We start from the raw sequence: 26,607 nt of genomic DNA on the forward strand, positions 1-26,607 counted from the left end.
AGGTACTCTAGACAGATGATTTTGAATAAATTATGCCTGTGCTGTTTAGTGCTAAGACATAGACTGTGAATAAGAACGAGTGGATTTGCCTAAAGTTCTAGTACAGCTGAGTTTTCATATGTTAATTACCTGCCTGTAAGTAGTCTTTGTAAAGCACTGTAAAATACTCACATAAGACTTCCTATTGTGTTTAAGTTCATAATATACACAAAATCCTTTTCAACCTGATTAATTCAAAATACTGAAGAGCACCCTAGCTTCACTGAATGTTAAGTGATGCTACCCTTCTGGCTGGGAGTTGGCTGAGGATATGGAAGAATTCTCAAGGCCACTTGCTGGCAGTATCTCAGTGTCTTGCAGCTTCTTCCCTTCCTTTTTACCCAAATTCTGCTTTCCATCTACATGTATTAGCTCATTTCAGGTTCCACCCAGGAGGAACATCACAAAGCACTCCTTACACACTGGACTAAAACCTGCATCACAGTCCTCACCTGGTCAATGAACCTCTCACTGCCTTGTGTGTGTCAGCATCACTAATATAGTCGGAGCTGATTTGGAATAAGAGCATCCAGTTTGAGTTTGATTGACCTAAAATCATGGAAAGCCCAAAAAAAACACAAATTAACTTTGAATAATCAGAGAACTCAGGAAAAGAAGTGGACTAGATCTAAGCCAAATCACTAGTACAGAAACCATGTTATGCTCTGCCATGGTGGTGGTGAAGTGAATGAATTTCCCCTTCTCAAATTGTCCTTTCTCAACAGAAAAATACCAAAAGTAACTGAAGTAGTCCCAGGAACTGAAGGTCCCTACTACCTCCATATTTTGGTAGATTTATTAATATTATTTATGGTAGTAGACGCCTGGAACGAGTGAAGATTGTTCTTTTAAGCCTGTTTTGAGATGTCTTGAACTTTTGAGCTAGTATTCCTGAAGGTACACAAGTAACAATAGGTTTTCTTCCTTTATTTAGCCTAATTCTGATTTTATCTATAAAATGCTCAGAAGTTAAGGTCAGAATGGCAATATCTTTTTTCTAAATTTAAATTTTGACATATCATACAGGTAAAATTTCAAAGAAGAAATTGCATCAAAATGTACACTGTTAACTTCTCATCTTTTTCCAGATTACATAAAACCACACTGAGAGTTATTTAATGCATCACATTTCAGAGATGGGTAGGAAGGGATTAAAGCACTTCAAGTAGTGAATGAGCCATAACTATAGTCTCCACAGCTGTTCAGTGTACTCAGGATTGCACTAATGATTCAGTCAGTAGGACTGACAGGAGACTTGGAATGAACATCAGTGGCAATCTGTAGAGAATTACTCAAAACAGTCACAGTGTGGGTACCCAGTGCAGGTATAAATGTATTCTTTTCATGAAAAGAGAATGTAATTTTGTTTTTGTACCATGAAGAAAATGTGAGATGTTTCAGTTGGTGGGGAGTTGGGTTAGTATGGTAATAATCTCTATTTGTTCTAAATTACTTCTTTTCTCTGTAGTCCTACTTTCTGTATTCCTACTTTCTGCATCCTGAAGAGTCTGAAGCAGAAATGATATTGATCTTAATTTTGCAGTTACAAATACCTTATTAAAATGCAAACTACCTTCTCACCATCTATTTCTCTCATCTTCCTGTGATCTTACTCAGCTTAGTACCAAATTGTGATGTTTGTGCATACTTAGTGACTATGTGCAGCAAGGTTTATTTACATTTATTTACATTATTATGTAAGCTTTCAAACTATATCAAGAGATATATTATTTTCCAGTTTCATAATTCTCCCTCTTTTAGTTGAAGTGAGTTTCCTGAAGACAGAGTCTCATCCTGGTTCAGGAATTTAGAGTTAATAACGCTATGGAAGAAGTAAGCATGTTAATGACTTCTCCGATGGACCATCATCTATGAGCCGAGCAAAGTTAAATTATTTTTCACATGCTAGGTGATATAATGCTTTTAGTGATCTATATGAGACCTGTGAATATAACTGTGCACAATATTCACCCTCATACTTAACCATTACCTGTTGTAAGGGTATATTCAGCTGCATGTATAAGCTATAGTACTTCAATTCCCATAAGTGAAGAGCCTGGGGAATGTTATTTTTCTGTGTTGACTGCTGGTGATAAAATTAATTTCAATAAAATTGTCTTGAATCCCAAGATGTGAGGCAAGATGATGACAATTGGGCACATATTTTGTACCCTTGATATTTTTTTAAGAATGCTAGAACATTTCTTCTAAAGGAAGGAAATAGAGATGTTTTATCTGCTTTTTTCAGTGCTGACACAAAAAAGAAAGAAATAAGGTAGTGAAAAAACCCACCTGTGGTCAAATAGTTATACCACCAAATGCATACACTTGCATGTGAAGTCAAATGCTTCTACCAGATTCACAAGGAGACATTCATTTAAGAACCAGAAGAGAAATTCAATAATGTTCTAATTACTATGTTGTACAGGGTTGTCATAGACCTAGTGACTAAAGAAGCAGAGAAGTTTTGATATGTTTCAACTGAAATTTTGAGTGTTTTACCCTGAAACAGTTATAAAATGAGAATCTGAAAAGGTTCTCTCTCCCCAGTATTCAACTGCTGTATTTTAGTCTTTACTATATGAAAATATTCTCTCACTCACACAGCCCCCACCAAAATCTGGGATAGAAGTATTCTGTCACCATAACATTTTTTTCCTTTCATGAATGGAAAAGTGTGAAGTATGGATTAAATGATGTCTTGGAGTCCCTTTTAATTTCTTATTCTCTGGTTCTACAAGTATGATTTAAGAACTGTAACTTCTGCCAGTGTTAAATCTTAGCTCACTGAGAAAGATTTTGAAATGTGTTGAAACATTATAAAAGTATAGATTTGATAGACTATTTTAATAATGTCTGAAGCATCCCTTGGACTTTTTCTGGTAAGAATGTATATTTTGAAACATTCTAATTATACTCTACACCCTAGTAATTAATGGTTTCTTGAGAGTCACCAGAAAAAAATGCTAAATAAGAATATTTAAAATAGGTTGAAAAAAACAGAGCAGCATGAAGAGGAAGGTTGTATTGCAGAATTATTTTGCCGCTCTTTAAATGCACATATACACAGTCACTTCTCTGAAAAACATGTAGTAGTATGCAGAGAACAATTTGGACTGTCGTACTTGTGAGCAATGCACTTGTAAGAGTGAATCAAGTGCCTTTCTGCCAGTTCTCTGGCACACATCCTGCTTTTATTGTTGTGATTAGAAAGACTCACTATGATTAAATACCAATTATAACATTTGGTCCTGTTTTCTGAAATTCATTCACATATGAATGATGCTATTGGGAATTTGTTGTGTTACCCTCATTAGCCTGCCAACCTTTTGTTTCGAGCTCTTTTCTTAAGCACAAAACGTTAAAGTGCCTTTAGGTTATTTAATGTGTTCTTTTTCTCATGAGCTTATTTTTCCTTTGTTCTTGTTTGAAGCTGGGAAAACAAATAGCATTTCTGAACCTTAGGTTTTTATCTTTATTGGTATCTTTAGAGATATCTTTAACAAGTATAATATTTATCTCTTCTTGGTTTAACCAATTTTTGGGGGTTTAATCATATTTTTTACCAGCTGCTACTGCTCATTTATGTAAGCAACTGAAAAAAATAATCCACCCCTCCTTGCTGCACCACTTTAGTAATGGCTACTGAATGTGGAATGGGCAATTCTCCCACTTTCAAGGTGGTCTGTTTCATGTTAGTCTGTTCTTATGCTGCAATTGTTGAGTTAAGCATTGTCCACTAGATAATTGAGCAATATGACAAACATGGCACATTTGGTTGCCTTTTATCTTCTCTCCTTTGGGAGAATAGTTTAGGTCTGTTGTTAGAATTTTGCGTGTCCTTTGCGTCAGCTCTGGAGAACAATCATAGTTTTGTAATTTGGAAGATTATTGCCCGTGGTATTCTTGCTATGTCTATTGAAGAAATCGGAAAATATGTTTTGAATGAGACAGGACTGAAGAAAAAGAAAGGAGCACTCCATTCCAGAAAAACAATTGAGTGCCACTCCAGAGAGTTGTTCTTGTTGATACAAGGCAAATTCCTTAACCTAAACTTTTCCCAGAAAACTTTATGGATTGTGATTCTAATTTGCAGTAGTAACGCTGTGTTTAATCTGTGTAGCACCTTCACAGTTGAATCTGTAGTCAGGAGCTGTATGGTGAACATATGAAAGACAATATGTTAGTCAGTACTTTTAGGTATACTAAATTAGATAAATGAAACTAGTGTACACTTTTATTCTTCATTCCTGAGAGATTACCATGTTTTATCTAACAATGACATTTTGAAAGTGAGTTAATTATACTTGTGAAGTACTTGCATCTCATGTTGGTGAAAACTGTAGACAGGCCAGTGAATAGGCTGATAGTTCCCATTGGGAGTGAGTTTTCAGCCTGAAACAGAAAATGAGGTCTAGGGCCATTCACTGAACTCCTTGGACAAAACACAGCGTTTGAACAATTGCTCATTAAGGGAACATTGTCCATATTCTGAACAGAACGAAAACAGAATCTTTCAGGAAAAACATGTAAGCATGTTTAAAAAAATGTGAATTTGTAAAGGTATTAAATGGAGGCTTATAGGCATTTCATGTTTTTAAGGGCTTGAACTGCAACCTAATGTTCTTTTAGCACTGTGTGTTTCTGTGTTTGAAATACAAACACATACACACACAGATTTGTTCCGGTTTGACAGTCCTTCACATGTTGTTTAGTGTGTTTGATTAGCATAATCACTGTGTGATTATTTCTCACTAGCCTTAGCATATGCAAATTCTTGTCTTTTGACTGGCAGCCATTATTAGACAATCAGAGTATAAGGATTTGCATAATCTCTATGTGGTTACAGTATTTCTGTGCAATACCACTGTGAATGCAAATCCTTTTGCTCTGACTAGTTTCTGTATATTCAAGCAGTTTGCCAGAAATACTGCTGCTGCCTCAGCATCTCATTACCAAATGGAAGTCTACAAGAAAAAAAAAAGAAGAAAAAAAGAAAAGCAAAAAAGAAATACTAGAGTCACATCAGATAGGTGACTAGACAACTGCTACAATTAAATAACTCTGTTAGGTATATATATAAATCATTAAACTATTAAAAGATTTCAGTAAGAGAATAATAAGTTTACATTAGGAATTAATTCTGAAGTACTGTTCCAGTTACATATACCAGTTACATTGTTTGGGAAGTGAGTTGAGTTTTCATTTTGATAGAGACCATGTTATAAAGAAAAGTCGTTCTGTAAATATGCACATTATTGTAGTTGTTCCAGGTATGCAGGTTTTATATGAATTATTTTGTATTTAACCAAGTTTAGTATTATTAATGTACACAAAAAGCACCAGGTTAGTTTTTCACTTTCTCATTGTTAAAAGCAGAAGTGGTAGACACTAAGAAAAGATATGTAATGCTGAGTTCAAGTCACTGCGTAATTATTCACCATAATTACTAGGGCAATACTATACAATAAATTAGCTGTAAAAGGATAAACCATGCATGGCAGCATATCTAGAACATGGATTTTAACCATTTGACATCGTATTGTTTTGCTTGCGCATGAAGCCACAATATTTTCAAGCATGCTTTTTTTTTGTGTGTGTTTAATAATGCTTACTAAGCTCTTCCCATCATTCCTTTTGAATGGCATTCTTTGCTTAATTTATAGAGTTCTTATACACAGATTAATGTGATGGAAAACAGCCCTGGACTGCTAGCCCTAACAATGGGACGTATTTCTTATGGAAATACAGAATGTCAAATATACTTAAGATCAAATCACTGAGCTGTTGTTAAGTGTTCTGTTTCTTACCTGGACACCAGTATTAAGAATGCATCAGTTAGGTTGTAGTTTACAGGTCTGACGCTTCTGGAAAGCATCAAACTTACTAAATGTGCTGCACAGTTAATAAATACTTTCAAGAGGTTTAAGATGGATGTGCACACACAGAAATGAACTGCAGTGTGTGACCACCAGTAGTTCCAATATTTCCTGGACGTTTTAAACCTGTTGCACATTCTTTGTTCAGTGCAAATGTGCTGCTGCAGTAGATTCCAAGTATCTCCTGGAGGAGAAGGAGCTACTACTCCGCTGAACAGTGCCCATAATATGAACACACTATACAGGCAATATAAGGCTGAATGTCCAACATTTCTTCAAAACATCAGAGTTTCTGCATAACTAATAATATAACAGCATAATTTGACATGATATGATACATAACATAGCATAACATAACATTGATGCATGTGTACAATTGGCAAGCATGATTACAAGGGTAATGACTGTGAATTCTTGATGCTACTGAGATCAGAGAGGAACTACTCAATTCTCTATTGGAAATAGTCAAATTATGTTCTGAGAAAATTTCTGGTTCCGAAAGTCCCCAAGGTCTAAATGACAATGATTTCACATTATTGAGGAACTTTCATATGGTTTTAGAAACTGCTTTTCCGTTTCTCTACTAGTGTATCACAATTATAATGCAATAGGCAGCTTTATGTTTAAAATATTTGGTGTTAAATTTGCAGCCATTATGCAGTTTTAAAAATTGATTACATTCACCAGTAAGTATAAATGGTGGAGGATATGAAAATACTTTGTTCTTTTTTCCTTGATATGACATTATGCATGTGATTAGTACAAGATCAAGATCTATGCTGTTCCCAATGCTCTTAGTAGTTTCACTGTTTGTTGGAACATAAGAGAATGAATGAAAGGAGGCCCTACTGAATTATCTTTATTTCTTACCAATTTTACCATTAAGATGTTCACAAAAGTCTCAACTCATATATGGAAGCATCAGTACCTTGTCTGCAAGAATAATAATATTACAGTGTGCTTGTTTGAATTAATTTTTTACTTATGATTAAATACATTTCTTGTATATTATTCCTTCAATATTATTTTCATTGTAGCATTGCACTGTGTTCGCATCTGGATTTTATGAACTGAGAGGTGTTGGTAGCTGTGTCACTGAATTCACTTACCTATTTAAGCAAGTCTTTCAGTGGGTAATTTTTTTTTGTAAGTTACCACTAAAATTATCTACAGCATATTTTTCCTAAGAGCTTCAATGTCCAGATGTGTTTTTCTACTAATTTAGTATAGGACCATAAAGATTTGAGTCAATCTGTTGTAGCTAGTTTCTTTGGCTTTCAACTAAAAATACTTTCTTACCTATTTTATTGGTTTAGTCCTACCATGTGTTCTGAACAGACTCTTGAGCATCCATGCTATCTTCGTCCTTTGACCTGGATGTTTTTATTTATAGATGTTACTGCAATTCCATTAGTTTACTGCCAACCTCAAGCATTTCAATTGTTCATTATATGTCCCTTGGTTTTATTACACAATTTAAAAAAAAATATTAACTTTGGTTTATATCCTTTTCTGATTTGAGCCTTCAAGCCTCAGACTTGCATGCTTTCCTATCAGTTTATTGTTGTTTTAAACTTAGGCATACTCTTATGCCTCTAGGATAAGAAGTCACATAACAAACATATATTAAAAAGATTTGAAATTCACAAAGTGCAATGTGTGGAAATTATGTAAAATTTACATTTCCAAAGGATCAAATTTCTCTGTAGGTAAAGTTTACCAACCTAAGCTCTCCAGACACTTAATGAAAGGTAATGAGATGGAAACATAGCCTGCAGCTATGACAATTCTGGAAAAGTTGCCCAGGCAGGTAGGATAACACGGGATTTCATGGGTCAACTTTTTGATGATTTTTGTGGTAGATGCTTCATCCAAAAAAGTTCATGCAACAGCCACTCCTTTCATCTGCAGCCCACAAAATAAATAGCTATTTCATGCTCTATAGGCAAAGCACAAGAATGGAGAAAAATGAAGCTGAGATCGTTGATCTGACAAAGTTGAATTTGAAACAAGCAAGCAAAGCCAAATCAGGGTGGTAAGGTCAAAGCTAAGAAAGTGGAGTAAGGGGCCAACTTCTGCCATGCCCTTCATTTAAGCCTGGGTTTTGCTGAAGTCTGGTATGCCCTGGAAGATCTTTGGAAGGGTGTACAGTATTTGATCAAAGAAAGTAAGTAATATCATGTTGACACAACTTTAAGCTTGAATAATTAAAACTTAGATTATATTATTGCTGTGTATTTTATGTATTGAAAACAAAAATTTACTGACTGGAATAGAAAACTTTTCAAATTTATCTTAATTGCCCAAAGAGTTAGCTTGTGGTTTGCAGTGAATCTTGTGCAACGTGCTATCCGTAGACTAACCACAAGGAAAAGTGTGATTGAGCCTACTGCCTTAGATAGTAAGATATTCCTACTTCTGGACAATTGAAAAGCAAAAGGTAGTGAACAAGTCAAACACAGGGCAGCTTGCCCTCTTTATGTTGTAATTTACAGTGCAAATACATTGGTAAGAGCAAGTAAAGGAACATATTGCAAACCTTGCTCTCATGCATGGCATTGGCAGCTGAATCATATTTCTTACGAATTTCAAACCTCTCTGTCCTTCATTGTAAATGAGTTCAAATTAAATCGGTTGCATGTAAGAAATAAAGTAAATATATGTAACATAGCACTATTAACAAGTGTATTTTATAAAAGTTCATAATGATAACTTATTTTGAAAGCAAATATCATTTATATAAGTTGAAATGCAATTTATGTGTAATTAGCAACATTCAGTGAGCCTAGAAGTGCTTGGCGTTTCTGTTAAGTGTCTCAGCACTTGCAGATTTATCTCAGCTACATGACATCATTTCCCTCTAACTTCCCTGCAATTCTCGCTCTCTGTTTTCTGGCAATCAACTGCCCCTCTTTGTTCCTTTGCCTCTCAGCAGAGCTCCTCTCTGTCTTACAGCATCTGTGAGATCTGAGTGCTTGCAATGCTGCACCTTGGTATCCTGCTACCTCTCTCAGGTTGCCTGCATAAAACTTCTGGAAGCTTGTCTGATGCTTTTGCATGTTTATTTGAAATGTATGGGTTGGTGGTATTTCCCAAATCAAATCTCCAGGAAAAAATAATAATGTCAGTTACCACTCTAGCATTCTACCTCAAGTTTATTAGAATCTGAGGCTAAGTTTTGAAGTTTAATCCCGCTTTGCCGTATCAAAGTGCAGTTGGCAGAGAAGAGATACTTACTTTAACGCGGCTTTTCTTAATAAACTTAGAAGCTGTCCAGAATACTTTTTCATTTAGAACCACAAACACAAATTGCCCAGTTCATAATAAGGCCACGTATCTGTATATCTGGAAGTCTGCATCTTTAGAAACAGAAAGGGAAGTGTTAAGATGGATTTCTGTATTGACAGATAAACAAGAGAAAATCTATGGAGTCATCAGAAAAGAAACTCCACATTTGCCCATGAAACTAAAATAAAAGTGATTGCAAACAAGACTTACTTTCCTATAGTTCACGATTTTTCTCAGTTCCAAAAAATTGTCTCATTCTCAGTATATGTGCATAATTTCCCCATACATCCAACTCCCATTTGGAGTTAGAATTCTTACCGTCAAGACAGGTGAATCCAACACAAAAAAATTAGTTGTTCTATCCTACAAACCATGGTGGTACCTTTCATATTACAATTAGAAAGCTTCTTTCTTGGCTGTCTTAACTTATGGCACTTGTGAGATATTGTGGAAGAGTTTAATATGTTTACACTGCAGGCTAAGCAAGTATCTCACAACTGTGATTAATGTGAAGGCAGTTACACTGGATCAAATATTGCACAATTTCCTCTTACCATATGCTGACTTATTCATATATCTGAGCTCCAGGTATTTCTGAGTATTTCAGGCTTGCAGTGGTGAATGGGACAGTTTCTTTTTTCAGGCTAAATTTCTCCAAACTTCAGCAGCAATGGAATAGCTGCAGTTAAGACTTTAGCGTTGAAAATCACAGGATACATGTCTATTGGTTCTTCTGGCATGATAAGAATAGGAATTTGATAGGAATGGTTGGACTCGATGATCCGGTGGGTCTCTTCCAACCTGGTTATTCTATGATTCTATAAGTTACCTCTTCTGTGGTGGAGCCACTTAAAAAAGAAGAGCTGTTACCATCTATTTATTTTCCTATGTAGTGGTATTCTTTCTGGTCCATACAACAGTATTTTTGGACCGTGGGCTTCTCAAGATCATGTTACTGAGTAAAATTACTGTCCATAGCACAATTTCATTACTGCAGAAAGTCTTACACAGCATGCTGTACTGTTTCAGAGCTTGATATATTGCAACCTGAGCCATCAGTGTATTTCAGGGTCATGTTACAGTGGCATCCCTAGTTTCTAGGTTGCATTGGTGTTCTTTTATGCTGGTGTTTGCACTAACGAATGAGGTATTTCACTTTCACATCAAATCAAATTGGATGGTCAAACTGAGCATTTCTTCAAAACCTTTCTATAAAGCTCTGCCGTTTTCCTTGTTCCTTTTTTTTCCTACCAATCTGTATATTTTTTTTTCAACAGGAATTATTTTAATGACCTATTTCATATCTGACACTGAACAGCTGTCAGGTGATGCAAAATTTCTGTAGAGAGCTGTTCTGAATTCACTGCAATAGAGGCCATGACTGTCTACCATTACAGCTTCCATGAATAATTGATTACTCTAAGGGAAAGCTCTGATTCTTTATTTATCAAATAACCCTTTGCTAACAGACTAGAAAAAAAAATGAGTGATGAGGACAGGAACATAAAAAAAGATTTTCTTTCTCAAACACATACAGATTATGCTGTGTGAATACTAGTTATCATCAGAGTTAGGCAATTAGTTGTACTTGCATCATACAAAATCTGTGACTTTGTAACAATATAATTTAAAGATAAAAACTGTTAGTGGCTTTACCAAGTTGCTGTAAAGCTATTAAAGATTTTAGAAATAGCTGTCAAACACTTCCTGGGATAAAGAAATATATATAATTTTGACCAATTAATTAGAGGAAGTTCATTTTAATCCTCAGTGTAAAAAAGGCTCTTAAGTAGCTTCTGTGAAATTCTCTGCCAAAATGACACATCTTTTTATGGGACCCTAACTTGCAGACACTGCCAAATCAGCATTCAGATAGAAGTTATTTCAGAATAATCCTTTTCTTGAAAGTTGAAATTCATCCTTAAAGTAGTTTTTTTCAAAATATTTTCTTCCAAATGGCTGTGAAAATAATCTTTGGAAGATTTTTTTTTATAGGTTATGTGGATTTTTTTTTTATAGAAAAGATTAATTTATCAGCTCCTGGGAAATAATAGTTTTTTTCATACTACTGAAGTGTCATGTGTTATTCTGGGATTATTTATATATAAATAATAATTAAATAATAAATAATAATAAATAAATATTTATATATAAATATATTCATCCACATTTCCACTGATACTTTTCTGAATAGCTTTATTTAAAATAGTCTTGTTTTATTAAGTGAGATAACGTTTCTGTGTTACAAATAACATAGATCAGTGTTTTGATATGTAAACTTGTTCAACATTTACAGCTTTTAGCTTTCTTCAGTAAAGGAACATGAGGACATATTGAATTGAACTAAGGATATGTATTTCAAGATAGCTAACGACACTTGTCTTTGTTCCTTTCTGTATTACCTCTTTGTAAAACTGCATGACGAAGAAATATTTATCTTCAAATAAAAATAATAACTTTCTATAGTGTGGTGTGTGTTGTGCCAGGGTACAGAATAATTTTTGAGACTACAGAAAACAGCATACAGTGGAACAGCAAAAGCTTTTATTTTTCTCTTTCTTCTCTCTTTACAGATGGACCCAATTCAAAAAGCTGTAATAAATCATACGTTTGGGGTTCCTCTTCCTCATAGAAGAAAGCAAATCATATCATGCAACATTTGCCAGCTGAGATTTAATTCTGATGTAAGTCAAACATTTTGTATCAGATTAGAAATATGTACTTACCTTCTAGGGTGTGCCTTAATTTGCATAAACTGAACCAAAATGAAACATTGTGATTTAAGTTTGTGGCTCAGCAGATGAAATAAACACAATTATTTGGTAGTGTTTCGATACACGGACAGATTTTCCCTGTAGATACATGCCTGCAAGCTCATCAACTTCAATTATGCTGCACAGAGTGTAAATAGAAAAATGGATTGATTCTTTACTGCTAATATAAAGCTGATTTTTTTAAGGATTTTTTTTTTGTTGTGTATTGGCTCCTACCTTACATCTTCTCACTCCTCCAAAAATCACATAAACCAAGCTGAACTAGAGATGGACTAATATACAGAAGGAAACTCATTCTCTGTAGTTACCCAAGGATGCCATGCTCTGGTGCTTCTTGCCAAGGAGTAACTGTTCTGTCACAGAAAAGGTTTCTTTCTCATAGTATTCAAGTGAAAAAGTGCAATAATTCTGGTGTGATACTGCTTCTTTTTAGGCAGCTGTTTATGTACAGTTTGTACCTATTTTTATTTTATCAATTATTTATCAAAGCCATAACTTGTCAAAAACTTAAAGAACCTTTAAGCCTTCTTTTAAGGATTGGCCACTTAGGGATGAGAATAGTGCAATTCTCCTCATTCCCCTCAGCTTTTTGTTGCTTAGAAATAATTTTAACAAGATCTCAGTCGCAATTCCCAGATCTGTCAGCATCATGTACTTACTTACACTGTTTCACTGCGGGTTTTCTAGTTAACGGACTGAATGGACTCTTTCCTCTTACAACCTTGACAACATTCTCAAACAGTGGTGGAGCTGTCATGTTCTATTCCAATAAAAATAGAAGCGTTTCATTAGGCTCTTCTATTTAGAAGTCAGAGGCTAGAATGGGAACTGTGGATACTGAGCCATTCATGAGGAGGGGACAATGAAGACTTCTGGGCCACAGTGAATGCACCTTACTGAGTAGCCAAGCTCATCACTCATAATTTCTATCTTTCACTTAGGAAAAAGCATGCCGCACTGAATTGTACATAGCATGTAGCTGCAAGAGACATCAACCACTTTGGTGTTGTATACCAAAGTGAAACATCTCCTTTCAAAGAAGGTATAGTATTTGTTAGTTGGCAGAAAGATCTAGACAAAAGAGAGGAAGAACGCGTCATTAAAATTATTTAGTCATTAACAAATACACAACTTGGATTGATACATAGAGTGTAAAATTTTACAGCTGACAGCAGTAGATATTTTCCTGAATAAAACGTTTGAAATGAGAATTATTCTACACAGAAGCAAATAAGATATCAGTGGATGCTGATACTTCTTACGTGTAGGATTAGTAATGCTCCCGTACTGTTCCTTTTCTGTTCATTTTAGAAAGGTTTCCACAGAAGCAAGAGGGAAGAAGTGTTTTCAGAGTGATCTACAGTGTCAAAAAACCTGGTTTCCGAAGAAATCTCTTCATTTAAAGCATTCACAGCAAACTCTTAGAAGTAAAGCAGTTAAGCTGATATTTAGCTGTCCCTTCACACCTGCAAGTGACAGGCTTGAAATCCGGTTTGCCAACACTGTTCGGTAGATGGTTGTTCTGATGCTCTCATCTCTCAAAGCAGATCAATATCAATATCTTTATAGAATGGAGAGACCTTCTTGCTAAGAATCTTTCACTTTCCACTTCTTTTCACCTGATTTTTAAAGTAATCTCAGTGTTAGTGATTGATGGAGAGATTATCATCCAAATGCTCCCCATTGTTTAACCTGGGATGCTATCTCCCCTCTATTTCTCTTCCATACAAAAGAGGTTTGTGGATCTTTATGATGATCTCTTCTCATTCCAGTGCATATAGTTATTAGTGCTGAAAATCACAAATTATTTAAGTAGCCAGAGTTCCACTGCAATTCAGAAATGTTTTTTCTGCAATGTTAGAGGAATAGGCAGAGCTAAGTTCCTCTGTTGCTTGAGTTATTCAGAATGTCCACCAGTTTCTGAAGCAAAAATGTGCTAAACTAAGTATTTAAGGTTGAGACTTAGAGGAAATATTACTTTGAAGGAAAAGAGCTATTTGCTATCATTTTGATAACTAGATGAATGGCAAACACAAACATTTTTTTCTTATTGTTGTGAAATAGTTTTCATTTACTCAATATTCATACCTTTCATTTTTGTCATATTTTGATGAACATGATTTAAAACCAGAGCAACAATAAATAGCTGTTCTGTTCAAAAACCTAGGGCTTTGTGGCTGTTCTACCAGTATGTCTTTATTTTTAGATGCTGGAGATAAGATTTATCAGAAAGAAATGAATAGAAATTCCAATTACCTACTGCACAACAGTATTATGAAAATGTTTACAATAAAACTGGTCTGTGAGATTTTTCATTTTTGCAGAGAATACAGAATTTTCCCCCCTTTGATACAGAGCAGAAAAGATTTTTTTTTTCCTGGTTGCATGGTATCAAAATTACATTTCAAAGAAAAATGAGAAAAGGCAGCACAATAGTCTAAAATCGTTTAGCTTCTTTCTAAAGAAGTTATCTATAAATCTTCATGACAGCTGTGTGTTCAGTGTTTTCTTTTTAAAATAAATCTTCTCATACAAGGGAAGGGAGGAATGGGCAAGTAACCAAAGCTTCTTCATGCTGAGAAAAAAACATTACAACAGCAGTGGTAGGTACTGTGCAGTTCATTTCAAACAGTGAACTACTTTTTCTTCTTTTTTTTTTTTTCTTTGGGAGAGATCTGTGTATAACATTTACATTCACATTGTGCATTGAGTACAGGGCAAAACATTTAAGTATGTGCTTAGCTGCAAGTGTAGGAGCTGCCATTTGGATTTTGGCAGCTGCTGAGAGCTATTGCACCAGTTCAGAAGAACTGTGAATGCAAGCAATGTAGCGAAAACTAAACATCTGCTAAAAGCATTCTGGAAAATTAAGTCCAGCTGACTTCAGTAAGCCAACTTATGTGTCTACAGGTAACTACCTGTAGGAGTAAATCCTCCTCTAACATGAACGCTCTTTAAAAAAATACAAAACACAACAACACACACACAGCCAAGCAAACAACCTCATGGATTGGAAAAAAAGAGCTTACTGTATTTTCCTCAGTCTTTTGATTATGTGTCTTGACTGTCTTGCTTTGCCCATGCTTCTAATTTCAAAGGATAGTGACAATGTCTGTTAACAGAGTCCATTCTTGCAAAGAGATTCTCTCTCTCTCTTCCCTCTTGCTTAATTCAGATGGCTGAGTGATAATTCAACTTTCCTTCAGAGAATGATTGGGTGCTGGTTTTGTGTACTCACAGGACTTGAATTCTATTATGATATACTATAAAAATATTTCCAAATATGTTAGCCAGAAATTATTGTTTGACTTAAATAGCAACAGTAGTAATATTCTCCTGAAAAATCATAAGCTGATTGCTCAACATGGATTCCTTATTTCTTGGGTTTTTTATGTAGTTTCTCTCCATCTCTGTAAAGCAAAGGTACTGCTGAATCCATATATAGTTCAGCTGTATGAAGTTGTCAGGATTCAAACAGCGGTGTTCTGGTAGAAGAGTAGGGAAGGATTTTTTAGAGGATGAGTGTGTTGTATAGCTCCACAGTATTTTACTATTGTTCTAACTCTCATGGGGAAGGAAGCAGGACCAGAGGACTTATATCCTATTTAGGTTATGCTTTTCATGCAGAACAAATGCTTAAAGTGTGGGGATCGGAATGGAGAACAACATAGAATCATAGAATCATAGAATAACGAGGTTGGAAGAGACCCACCGGATCATCGAGTCCAACCATTCCTATCAAACACTAAACCATGCCCCTTAGCACCTCGTCCACCCATGCCTTAAACACCTCCAGGGAAGGTGACTCAACCACCTCCCTGGGCAGCCTGTTCCAGTGCCCAATGACCCTTTCTGTGAAAAATTTCTTCCTGAGCCACTCATCTTCAAATTACTCACTTGCATTCTTGTTTTTATGATTGAGAGCATCCCAGCTGAGAAGGACCAGAGGGTGCTGACTGATGAGAGGCTTGACATGAGTCAGCAATGTGTTCTCGCAGCCCAGAAGGCCAGCTGTATCCTGGGCTGCATCAAAAGAGTGGCCAGCAGGTCGAGGGAGGTGATTCTCCCCCTCTACTCCACTCTCCTGAGACCTAAACTGAAGTATTGTGACCAGTTCTGGAATCCCCAACATAAGAAGGATATGGAACTGCTGGAACAGGTCCAGAGGAGGTCTGTGAATGTAATCAAAGCACTGGAGCACCTCCCATACGAAGACGGGCTGAGAGAGTTGGCATTGTTCAGCCTGAAGAAGTTAAGGCTCTGAGGAGACCTGATAGCAGCCTTGCAGTACCTGAAGGGGGCAACAAGAACAGGTTGGGCAGGGAAGTTGTGGCTGCCCCCTCCCTGAAAGTGTTCAGGGTTAGGTTGTGTGGGGCCTTGAGCAGCCTGATCTAGTGGGAGGTGTCCCTGCCTGTGGCAGGTGGGTTGGAACTAGATGATCTTCAAAGTCCCTTGCAACCCAAACCATTCTATGATTCTATGAAAGTATCAATTTGTGAGCTCCTAGGGGATAAGGTGATAAGAAAAAGCCAACATGAATTTGTCAAGAAGAAATCATGTCAAACGAATCTAATTTTCTCCTTTGGCAGGATACTTGGTCGAATGGATAATAGAGAATAAATAGATGTAATATATTTTGGCTTTGATAAGAGTTGATACAGTCCTAAATGACAGTCTTGTAAAGTAAGTAGGAGAATATAGTCCAGGTAAAATTGTTCAAAGTTAGTTGCACGACACATTGAAAAACTGTGCTGAGAGTGATTGCTCATGGTTTCTTGTCAAAACAAAAGATCACTACAAATGAGAATCTTTAGAAGTCTGTTCTGTACTTGGTGCTACTCTGCATTTTCATTAGCAATGTGCCTGATAAAATGAAGAGTACATATACCAGGTTTGTGTGTGACATCTAGATGGAAGGTGACAGGCATTTGATGGAAGGATTGCAGTCCAAAATTATCTTCACCAGTTGGAGAAAATAGTCTGGAATGCTGAAAAGTGCAGTAAATAAAAGCAGAAACTATTGTGGCTTGGACTGGAAAATTTAAATACACAAGTAGTAAAATGAGAAATGTCTGGCTGAATGGCCAAAAAGGAATTTTAGTGAATCATAACCTAAATATACATTACCAAATGCTAACGTGGGACAAAAAGGAAAAATAACCCCACCCAACTTATCCTATCATAAATCCCCCCAAGAGTGTTAAATTATCAATAGACAGATAAGTATTCCAAAGTATTTGAAACTTGCAAAAAAAAAAAAAAAAGCAGCTGAGAGGGAGATTATATGACCTCCTGCTCGACTAATTTACAAAGATCTTTCTTTGGTTTGGAAGAGGCAATAGAGAGTACATTTCTTGTCCATGCCAAGTGATGGTCACACCTGGCCAGCGGCCTCTCTTTGAAAGAGAGGGACTTTCAAAAGTTGGTCCATTAAGAGTCAGAAAGGGCTGATGCTGTTAACTGCTTGAAATTATTCAAGCATTTCACCCTTCTGATTTCACATTTGTTATTTTTCAACTTTTAGACATATCCTTAAATGATGTTTGAAGCCATGTATGCTATTTGCCTCAATCACTGTTCTGTGTGCAGCTATAACTACGTGTTCTTATCTTTTGCATATTTTGTTGTGCTTTCAATTATAGGTTACATTCAGATTTAGATTTCCAATTAACCTTTAGATTTAGAACTCTGTTTTGTTGTAAAACCAACAATTTCTGCTTCCATTGTAGTGTCCAACTTTCTTAATCAAAGTCACTTGTTGCAGGTATTGCCAACCGTTAAGCGTGTTTATCTATTATCTCAGGGGAATTTTACTTCTGGTCTTTCCAAAACAATGCATCTGTGTTCTGTGAATTCATCAGCCTGATTCTTTAAGGAGGTCCTCTTGTTGAAACATTTACAGATGCTCAGCGTCCCCCTAAGTCAGTGTATAGTATTAACTACAGCACTTTTACCTCACCAAGAATAAAACTTCAATCGTGAAACTGCACATGCGATTCATTTGAGATGAGAATGTGAGTCATAATGGGAATGCACTCATAGGTTTACACTTTTCCAGAGATACCGGTTTGTAGTATTTACTGGAAAAAAAAGTAGCAAGTAATCACAGAAAGTAATTAGTGCAGAGATTTCCATAGCATTTGGATACACATTAGAGAATTAAAGGATTGCATTCCTAAAGGCCAATCAAATAGCACAGAATTTTTTGCACCTACATTGCATACAGGACAAATTTGAAAATACCCTACTATTTTTTCCCAGTTCAATATGCAGTGGAATCTGTTTTTATAGGCCTAGCCTCCACATTTTAGAAGCATTTCCTCATCTTCCCTTGACCACAGCTTTAAAGGCTGCATTATGAATTGCAAGCAGAGCCTGTGAAGGTCTGGTGTTTCCTGTACTGGAGAATTCAAACCTTTTTTTTTTCCTACACTGTGCTGTACTTTGAAAGAAAATAATTTTATTTTTTAATTTCAATTCTGCGTTCTGATAGATGTTGTTTCATTGTGAGATGATTGTGAGTAAACTTTTTTCATGTAGGAAATTACTGGTTTATTTTATAAGATACAAAACACAGAATAGTCTGTTGAACAATAATCACGGATTTTATATAACATGTAGTTTCTTAAAGCATTTCTCAAATGCTTAATAGGAAGTAAAAATAATTTCTTTTTGTTGAATGAAGTATTTTTTCTTTAATTTTCGCCTTCTGTGCAGTATTTTTATGTGCCTATATAGCCTAGAAGCAGGAATTATTCATATCTAATACAGCACCTTGTTTAGCTTCTTAGTATTTTTAGAAGTGTTGAACCAAGTCCCTTGACTGTAGCTTAAGGATGTGGATATTTCCTTACTTCTTAAGCATTGCCTGCAAATGAAGCATTTTGGGTGATCCTCAGTAACTGCTGTGAGTGGTCTTTCAGTGGTCCACAAGCTATGGAGCTTCAATGAACTCTTCACTAATCCTTACCTCTCCCTTTTCTTGTAGTGAAAGTAATCTATTCTGTCTTATTGCAAAACATGGACCAGTTCAGAAGCATTAGGCTCACAGAGCCATTGCCTGAGGCCAAGAAAGTAGTAGGAAAGAAGGAAAATCTTAAATTATTGAGCTTTAAGAAAGCATTCATTTACTGTCAGCTGGTTACTCAGTTTATTGCTGATGGGGAGAAATGAAGTGCTTTGGTGTCCACTGTATTTATACTACGAGACTTCCTTTTTCCTCTCAAAATTCACTCTCCAGCCATATTCAGCAGTGGTAGTTGAAGAGAGAGTATGTAAATCAAGAACTGGAACAGGCTGTCCAGGGAAACGGTTGAGTCACCGTCCCTGGCAGTATTTAAAAGACTTGTCCACATGGTGGTTAGGAACATGGTTTAGTGATGGACTTGCTATTGTTAGGTTAACTGTTCATTCGATGATCTTAAGGTTCTTTTCCAAACTAAATGATTCAATTCTATAAATCCAGGAGAACGTGAAGTCTAATGCTTGCAGCTACCTGGTCTCTGTGGAAGCAGAGGTTATGGAGAAATGTCCAATATCTACATCAATAGAACATTGGTGTCATCAGGGATTAAAACATTCAGCTTTATCAACAACTGAGAACAGCTGAACTGTGAGAATGAAGACAGCACTTAGTGAGTTTGAACTGTACATTGAAAATACACCCTTTTATACACAAAAGCATTGGTATATGCAGGAAAAAATATAGACAGTATAAAAGGGGGAAAAATAAGTCCCTTTTCTGATTTTGTCACATTCCGTTCATGGCAAAGAATACCCATTTCAACTTCAAGGAGAGAAAACTCTGCTTTGTCACTTTGTGCCATACACTTATTTGTATTTGAGGCATTTTTTTCCTGTCAGCTTCCTCCGTCAACATGGGAAGTAAATCAGTCACCTCTAATCAGCAATTGAAATTTATGAACAACTGTGATGGGGACTCTTTACAGAAACCACTTTCCATAAGCAAGTCATCACCTGAAAAGAAAGATAAATTGTAAACTCTATGCTCTGCAATCTTCATCTAGCCTTGTTTGGTCTGTTGTTCCTTACAGATTTAATTTAAAAAATAAGAATTTATTCAGTAGAGAATCTGAGGTTGTGGATTATTAATAATAGGTGCAGATAACAAATTTCACTGTAAAAAATGGCAAAATGTTTTCTTTCAGTCACCATTCAGTGACTCTTTCTGGCTCACTTTCTTAGGCACTGATAAGGATATAAAGAAGAACTGGGAGAAGAGAAACAGGCAGGGCTTTATGTCAAAATCCGGTCAACAGAAAGAGCATATAGTGGAGAAAATATGCAGTTTTGCATGGTGTAGATCTCCATCAAAATTAGTTAAATTATGTAAATAGTATTTTTTCCTCCAAAAACAATAATCCTAATTTCTTCTAAAAATGCATTAAAAGTAAAGCTGCTCTTTTACTTGGCTTTAGTTGATTATACTCTATTCTAAGAACCATAAAAATCTCTTCAAATAACCTTATACTAACTCTGGACACTACTTCTTCCCCCGTCTCTTTATGATCAGCAAAATCCCATTTCCTGGTGTGATATATTGTTCTTCATTGTATCTGTGCAGTGACCTCTTGTAGAAAATATAGTATTTCCTTTTGTGAGAATTACTGTTAAACATAAGTGTCCCTGATGTAAACAAATGCCACTTCTAGAAATCTAGACCTCGCTTTTTCAGCTGCTTGGTTCTTTTATTGCTCCTCACATGTCTTTTACACTCTCTGGAGATATTGCTGCTCCATGTACTTACACACATCACAGCTAACAGTTGTGAGTCTGATCATCTGAAGGAGTGGAAGTGCAACCCAATATCAGTTTTTAAAAGCTTTATATTGGAATTAAAAAGCACATATTTGAACTATGCCTTTGAGAGTGTATTGCCCCCTCTCTCCCCTCCCCCCATGCATTTTTTTTAATCTAAATTGAAAATGAAGTCTTTAAATGTTTAAAATTGACTAAGGGGACTGACTTATTTTCAGGAAAGAATCCAGTATGGCTCTTACACCTAACTCCCCTAGGGCTTTTAAAAGCATGATTATGAATTCAAAATGTATTCAAACTGAGGCAGTGGTAGACCATGCAGGTACTTTCATATGTATAATTGTTTGATGAGTTGATCTCAAACTGTGATTCTAAAAATACAAGGTTTTATTCTGTTTGGGGTTTACGTAGGTGTCCTTGTATTGTGGTGGAATGACTGTAGGTACAGATGTATAGTAAATGCAGTGAATTCATTTATGTTAGCTCATTTTGGATGGTTATAAATGTTTCTTTTTATTCTTTAGAAAGGGGATTTTAGAAGGTAGTCTTTGAACAGGTTTCATCCTTTCTCCAGCATAGCCTATTTTCTCTGCATCAGTGGACTTGTCATGATAATCAACTTTTTTGTCCCAACCATCAATCACTCCTGATTACAGCTGGGGAGAAGTTCTGTTCTGTTGATCAGCCCATCAGTGCGCATAATGTTACGCCTGGAGACAAGTGAAAATCATGCCTCGATGGGAGAATCACTTGCTTTCAAGCCTTTTGTCTGAAGTATTTTAATTTACATTTAAAGTCTTATTGCAAATGACAATGGTTGCTTTGATTTTATTACGTCTTTGACAAAAAATAATAAGTTCAGTTGATCTTTCTCTACAGGATTAGAAGAATGCTTTCTATTTCAAATAACATCTTATGTTGTAACTTTTTCACTTCATTGTGCAAATGTTGCAATAATTATCACTATATAAATTAAAATTTAAATCTTTATGTGGCACTTCACTAGGAGAAACTTAGTAAGTGCTAGCCCAGAAATTTTTTGCAAAAGTGATTTTGTTGGCTTTTAATCCAACATTTGGCTTGGGTAATATTTGTCTTCAGTATTCCATTTATATGAAGTGGCTGTGTAGCAAACACGACATCATTAAAAATTAAAGGTTTCTCTCCTTTATTTAAAGGAAATATGTCTCCTGTTGTGGTTATTACTGAATAACACGCTTCTTAAAATAGGGCATTTTTTGTATCTAAAGCCCAGCATATTTTGTTCCTTGTAACAAAGATATTTTCAGTTGCCACAAGAACGACAAACCTTCATATTGAGTAGATATTTTACGTTTTGCAAATAACTTAAATATGATCTTTAATGACTTATCGGAATGACCAGATGTAGTTTAATTGTACTGTTCTTTTTCCTCCCACAGACAATTTTTTTTTTATTTTAGTTATCTTTTAAAATTATCATTGTCACAACTTTATCTTTTTACAATATCAGAAAAACATAACGTATAAGAAGATTATAAACCGCTTTAAGGGCTACAGGATAAGGTGTAAATGAAGAAGAAAGTAGAAACCGAGAGTATGGGGCAATAAAGACTTGATTAGCAGTCATGTTTTTACATAAAAGCTTTAATTAGCAGTAGCTTGTTTTTGTATTCCTGCTGGCCGTTTTCAGGACAGTGATATATTGCTTTTTTGCAGTGAGCCATGCCACCAAATAGAAGGTGTTATGTTTTCATTAGATGCAGACACTTCAGCATTATTATCTCTAATCTGAGTCTACACACCAATACAAAACACATCCAAATGTCACGATTCAAGAGGCCAATGGTATATACACTAATTTCAGAACTATGGCATATTCACTCAGATTCTTCATTTTGTTTCATCTTAAATTGATGATAAAAGCACTACATTGCAAATCAAATAATTACTCAAGTAAGCTCACTCCTTATGTTCTGTCTGCTTTAATACCTTGTTCGCCAAATACAGAATTTCATCACTTGCATAGAAGTTGTTCTTCTAAAGCGACAACCTGTTTATTTTTATGATTTAGTAATTAATGTGAGTATGCTGCATAATTTTTATTTTACAGGCTATGTCAATCCGCTTTACCTTTCCAAAGACTCTCCCCACTTATTATTGTAATGACATAATGGGAAATTTTCTTTTGTTATTGAATAGAGATATCTGTGAGTATACAGTGCTTTACAGATGTGTAAGGTGAAGTCTTTTCTCTAGAGATTTTATTTTCTAATACATCAGAAATGAAACAAGAATATAAGATGTGGAGAACAGCAGGGGATCAGTAAATGAATTTTTGGAAATATACTTTCTGAAACTCATTTTTAAGTTTTCTTGAAAGATGGAGGGTTTGACAACCAGTACAAATATGATTCAACTTACTAGATAACATGTTAGAACAGTTGAAGCCAAGCTTGTAAAAAAAATTTGAGGATAAATAAAGATAAATTATTTTCAGACTTTGTAGTTTATTAAATAAATGATTGGAGTAGATGTGTTGTTCAAAGGCATGTAAAAGGGAGAATGAGCTATGTAAAAGAAGACATGAATAAGCAGTATTGAATAATGGATCTGATGGTGCAGAGTAGGAGATGAGTATGTGGAAAGAAAGGAGACTGAGTCTGTCATAGTAATATTTGGGATACAGTGACAGGAAAGAGGTTATTTGAGAAAGGGAAAATTTCAAGTGCAGAATAAACAGTAGAAGAAAAATTAGAGCTATTCAGGAGTTATTAACGTGAAACAGTCATAAAGATACTGGTTGAAAGCAAAGAAGTCATCCCAAAGAGAGTGTGTCCAGATCCAGGGAGTAGAAGGCTTGAAGACAGAATCCTGAAATAATCTGGCCAGTGCAAGTCTCGGTTTTCACCTAGGAGGAGGTTTGTTGTTCAGACATTCTCCACCTGAGCTTACTTAGGATTCAGATCTCTAAAGTCAGCCTTAAGGAAGATTCCTCCACCACTCCCTGCTCCCCACTAAGGCCTATATAAAAATTAAAATTGCTGCAGTCTAACTATTAGCTTTTTTCTGGTTTTTGCAGTAAGGAATAATGACAGAAGCACTTCTAGGATAGCTTAAATGTGTAACTGCTTTAAATCTGGATTTTTAAAATTAACAGAGATTACATGTTATCTTTCTCAGAAAATCTGCTTGTATCCAAAAGATGCCAATTTCTCTGTTCTGTAAACAGAAAAATAAAGGCTGAAAATATTTATCTACTTTTCCTCTCAGTGTGCTGTCCCCTACCCCCACCAGTGTCCGCATTATCAGCTTGGTGATTTGTTATGACTGCTCCTGACGTGAAACAAGTAACAGAATAGTACGAGATTGATTCACAGTGAGGAGGTATTACTATTTGCAGTAATTAGACTACGAATTTTAATTCAAGTCTTAAAATTGCTTGTTGCACTCACAAGAATCTGTGTGTTTTGCAGGCATGACTCCTTTTTTTACTATAAAAAGAGGTCCCACCAATACTAAACATGCATTTTTAATTGAGCATATATATTCATTACATGATGATGGGTTTGAACTGTAGCTAAGAAACCAGGTTTTTGCTTGGTTGGGGGGCTTAATGGGGGCTCATCGCATTTCAGAATGCTGTTTATAGAAACATGAATTGCATTTAGGACAAGGCAGGGGGTCTTTAGTGTTTCACTGCAAGTTGTTCTGATGTGTGCAAAGGTGCATTTTCAAATTGGTAAGTGATGGGTTGGCCATTAAAGCTCTTTGGCTGGGGCAAAGCATTATTCTCATAATTCTGTTTTATCAGCACCACAAAATATAAATCAACAGTATGATGATCTTATCATTAACATCAAATCTTGAGTAGTTTTCCGAAATTATTGCACTGTAAATAACCACATTTTCATGCCTGCTTATTAAAGCTGCCAATTTTATCTGATGAGTTCATCCTTAATTTCTGTTTGTTTAATGAACAGTAGACAACTCCATCCATTTTCAGAGATGTGAGTGGTTTCAATATGGAGGAGAGGGAGCTGAACGGCCATGTGGAGCAAAGATACATGGAGACAATAAATTCTGCTGCTGGCTCTCGCTGTGCAGTTAAAAGACCACCAGGGTGTATGCTATGGTCTGTCTGGTCAGGTAAAGAAGATAAGGGCTCTGTCCTATAGTCGTTAGGGGTGTTAAGATCTGTATTCCTGAACCTGCAGATGGCATAGCATTATATGTGACTGACTGAAAGGCATGTTTGCATGTGACTGAATAATCCATCATTAGCAGACAACTGCTTGTCCTCCTATCATATTTGGACTAGTAAACCCTCTGGCTTAGCCTGAAAGCTCCCAATTATGTTCCTGGCCAGTTGTCTGCTTGAAGAAACCTGTTAGATTTACCATGTGTAAGCCTGAAGGTGCTAATACATCTTAAAACACTCAGCTGGAAGTAATGTCTGGTTTATATTTGGAATGCAATAAAATGTATTTTTTAGGAGACTGAAAGGCAAAACCACTGAGGCTGAAACTGTATCTGTAAGGTGCAGCTGAAGAAGCACTGAATTAAAGATTAAGGCCTCAACCCTCTATAAAGAGAAAATACTGGAAAGATAAGTTAAATCATGTCTGGGCTTGGCAGGGCTCTGGGTGTTAAAGCCATTTGTCCTAAGCTTGGCCTAGTTGTATTCCTCTGTAAATGCCTTTGTTACAATCCCGCAAGCTGTCAGGTGTTGCACACTGCACACGACATTCAAGCATCTATCCTGATGGCCTTTGGGATCTCATTTTGAGAGTACGACTTCTCAAAATTTATCAACAGGGCTCTGGAGAGTACCTGAGATCCTACTCTTACCCCTTCTTTGTGGTACAGTCACAGTGCTGTACAGTTCAAAATTCTTATTACTTGGTAAATGTGTGCATCATTAAGTAGTGATCATTTCTGCAAGTTATAATTGGGTTGATGGATTAGGTGGTATACAGGGGCACCTCAGCCAGAGCTGGAAGTGAAGACTTCATGAAGCTCTGAGGAGAATGACGCATGTGGGCACAGGGAAACACATGATTCCACCTCTTACAGCCACCTCAAACTCTGAAAGCCAGGAAGATGCCCTGGGAAAGTTAACTTGTCTCAGGCAAGTTAATTTCTCTCAGGCAGTCTTGCATTACTCAACGGCAATATTTATCATAATTTGATAGATCATAGCAACCTACACCTGCAAGTGCTTGCTTTTACAACCATTATGTTTGCTGTCTGCTATTACCCTTCTATATCCATTGTTTGAACTTGCACTCTTAATGTTCTTTTAAAGTAGGGTCCTTGGGTTTTTGGTCTGCCTAAGGTTCGTTCATATTGAAATAACTGTCATTCTTGAAATTATTTATAGTGTAAAGCAGTGTCTTTGGAAGGTAAACCGAGTTACTCTATTTATTTTTATTACATTTTGGTTATATTTTTATTATGGGATGAACTCAGCTTTAATTTGTCTCTAGGATCAAAAATAGGAAATTATTCGAAAATGGAAAGATTGTCACACAGATTCAGTTGAGACTGAGAGTTCTAAGGGTTATCTGTCTTCTAATGTTTTATTCCTTAAATGTCATTACATTGGGATTCTGATATATGTTGTGGCTTTATATCTGTCAATAAACTGCTGCACAGATTATTTGCAAGCCAGTAAAAAAGCAGGGCAATGGATTAGATCTCTCTGACAGACATGTGTGAGTCTTTGTTAACTTTACTTTAGCTGGATGCCTGCTGAATATATGTATCAAATGTAGTAAACACTGGAAACCTTTCTGTCTAATAAAATATTTCTAGTGAGATGGCAGGTTGCTTGTGGGGTGTGTGTGTAGGCACGCACGCACGTACAT

General features: G+C 35.9%; 1 protein-coding gene across 4 annotated transcripts in view; it reads left to right on the forward strand.

Annotated features, from left to right (window-relative positions):
• Positions 1-26,607, forward strand: part of ZNF385D (zinc finger protein 385D) — a 404,649-nt gene that overhangs the window by 304,165 nt on the left and 73,877 nt on the right. For all 4 annotated transcript variants that reach the window (XM_069860137.1, XM_069860136.1, XM_069860139.1 and 1 more), the window contains one exon: positions 11,780-11,890. In XM_069860137.1, the coding sequence (XP_069716238.1) occupies positions 11,780-11,890 (111 nt within the window). The remainder of the gene's footprint in view (positions 1-11,779; positions 11,891-26,607) is intronic.

The sequence above is a fragment of the Phaenicophaeus curvirostris genome, chromosome 6 (genome assembly GCF_032191515.1).
Source record: "Phaenicophaeus curvirostris isolate KB17595 chromosome 6, BPBGC_Pcur_1.0, whole genome shotgun sequence".
NCBI lineage: Eukaryota > Metazoa > Chordata > Aves > Cuculiformes > Cuculidae > Phaenicophaeus > Phaenicophaeus curvirostris.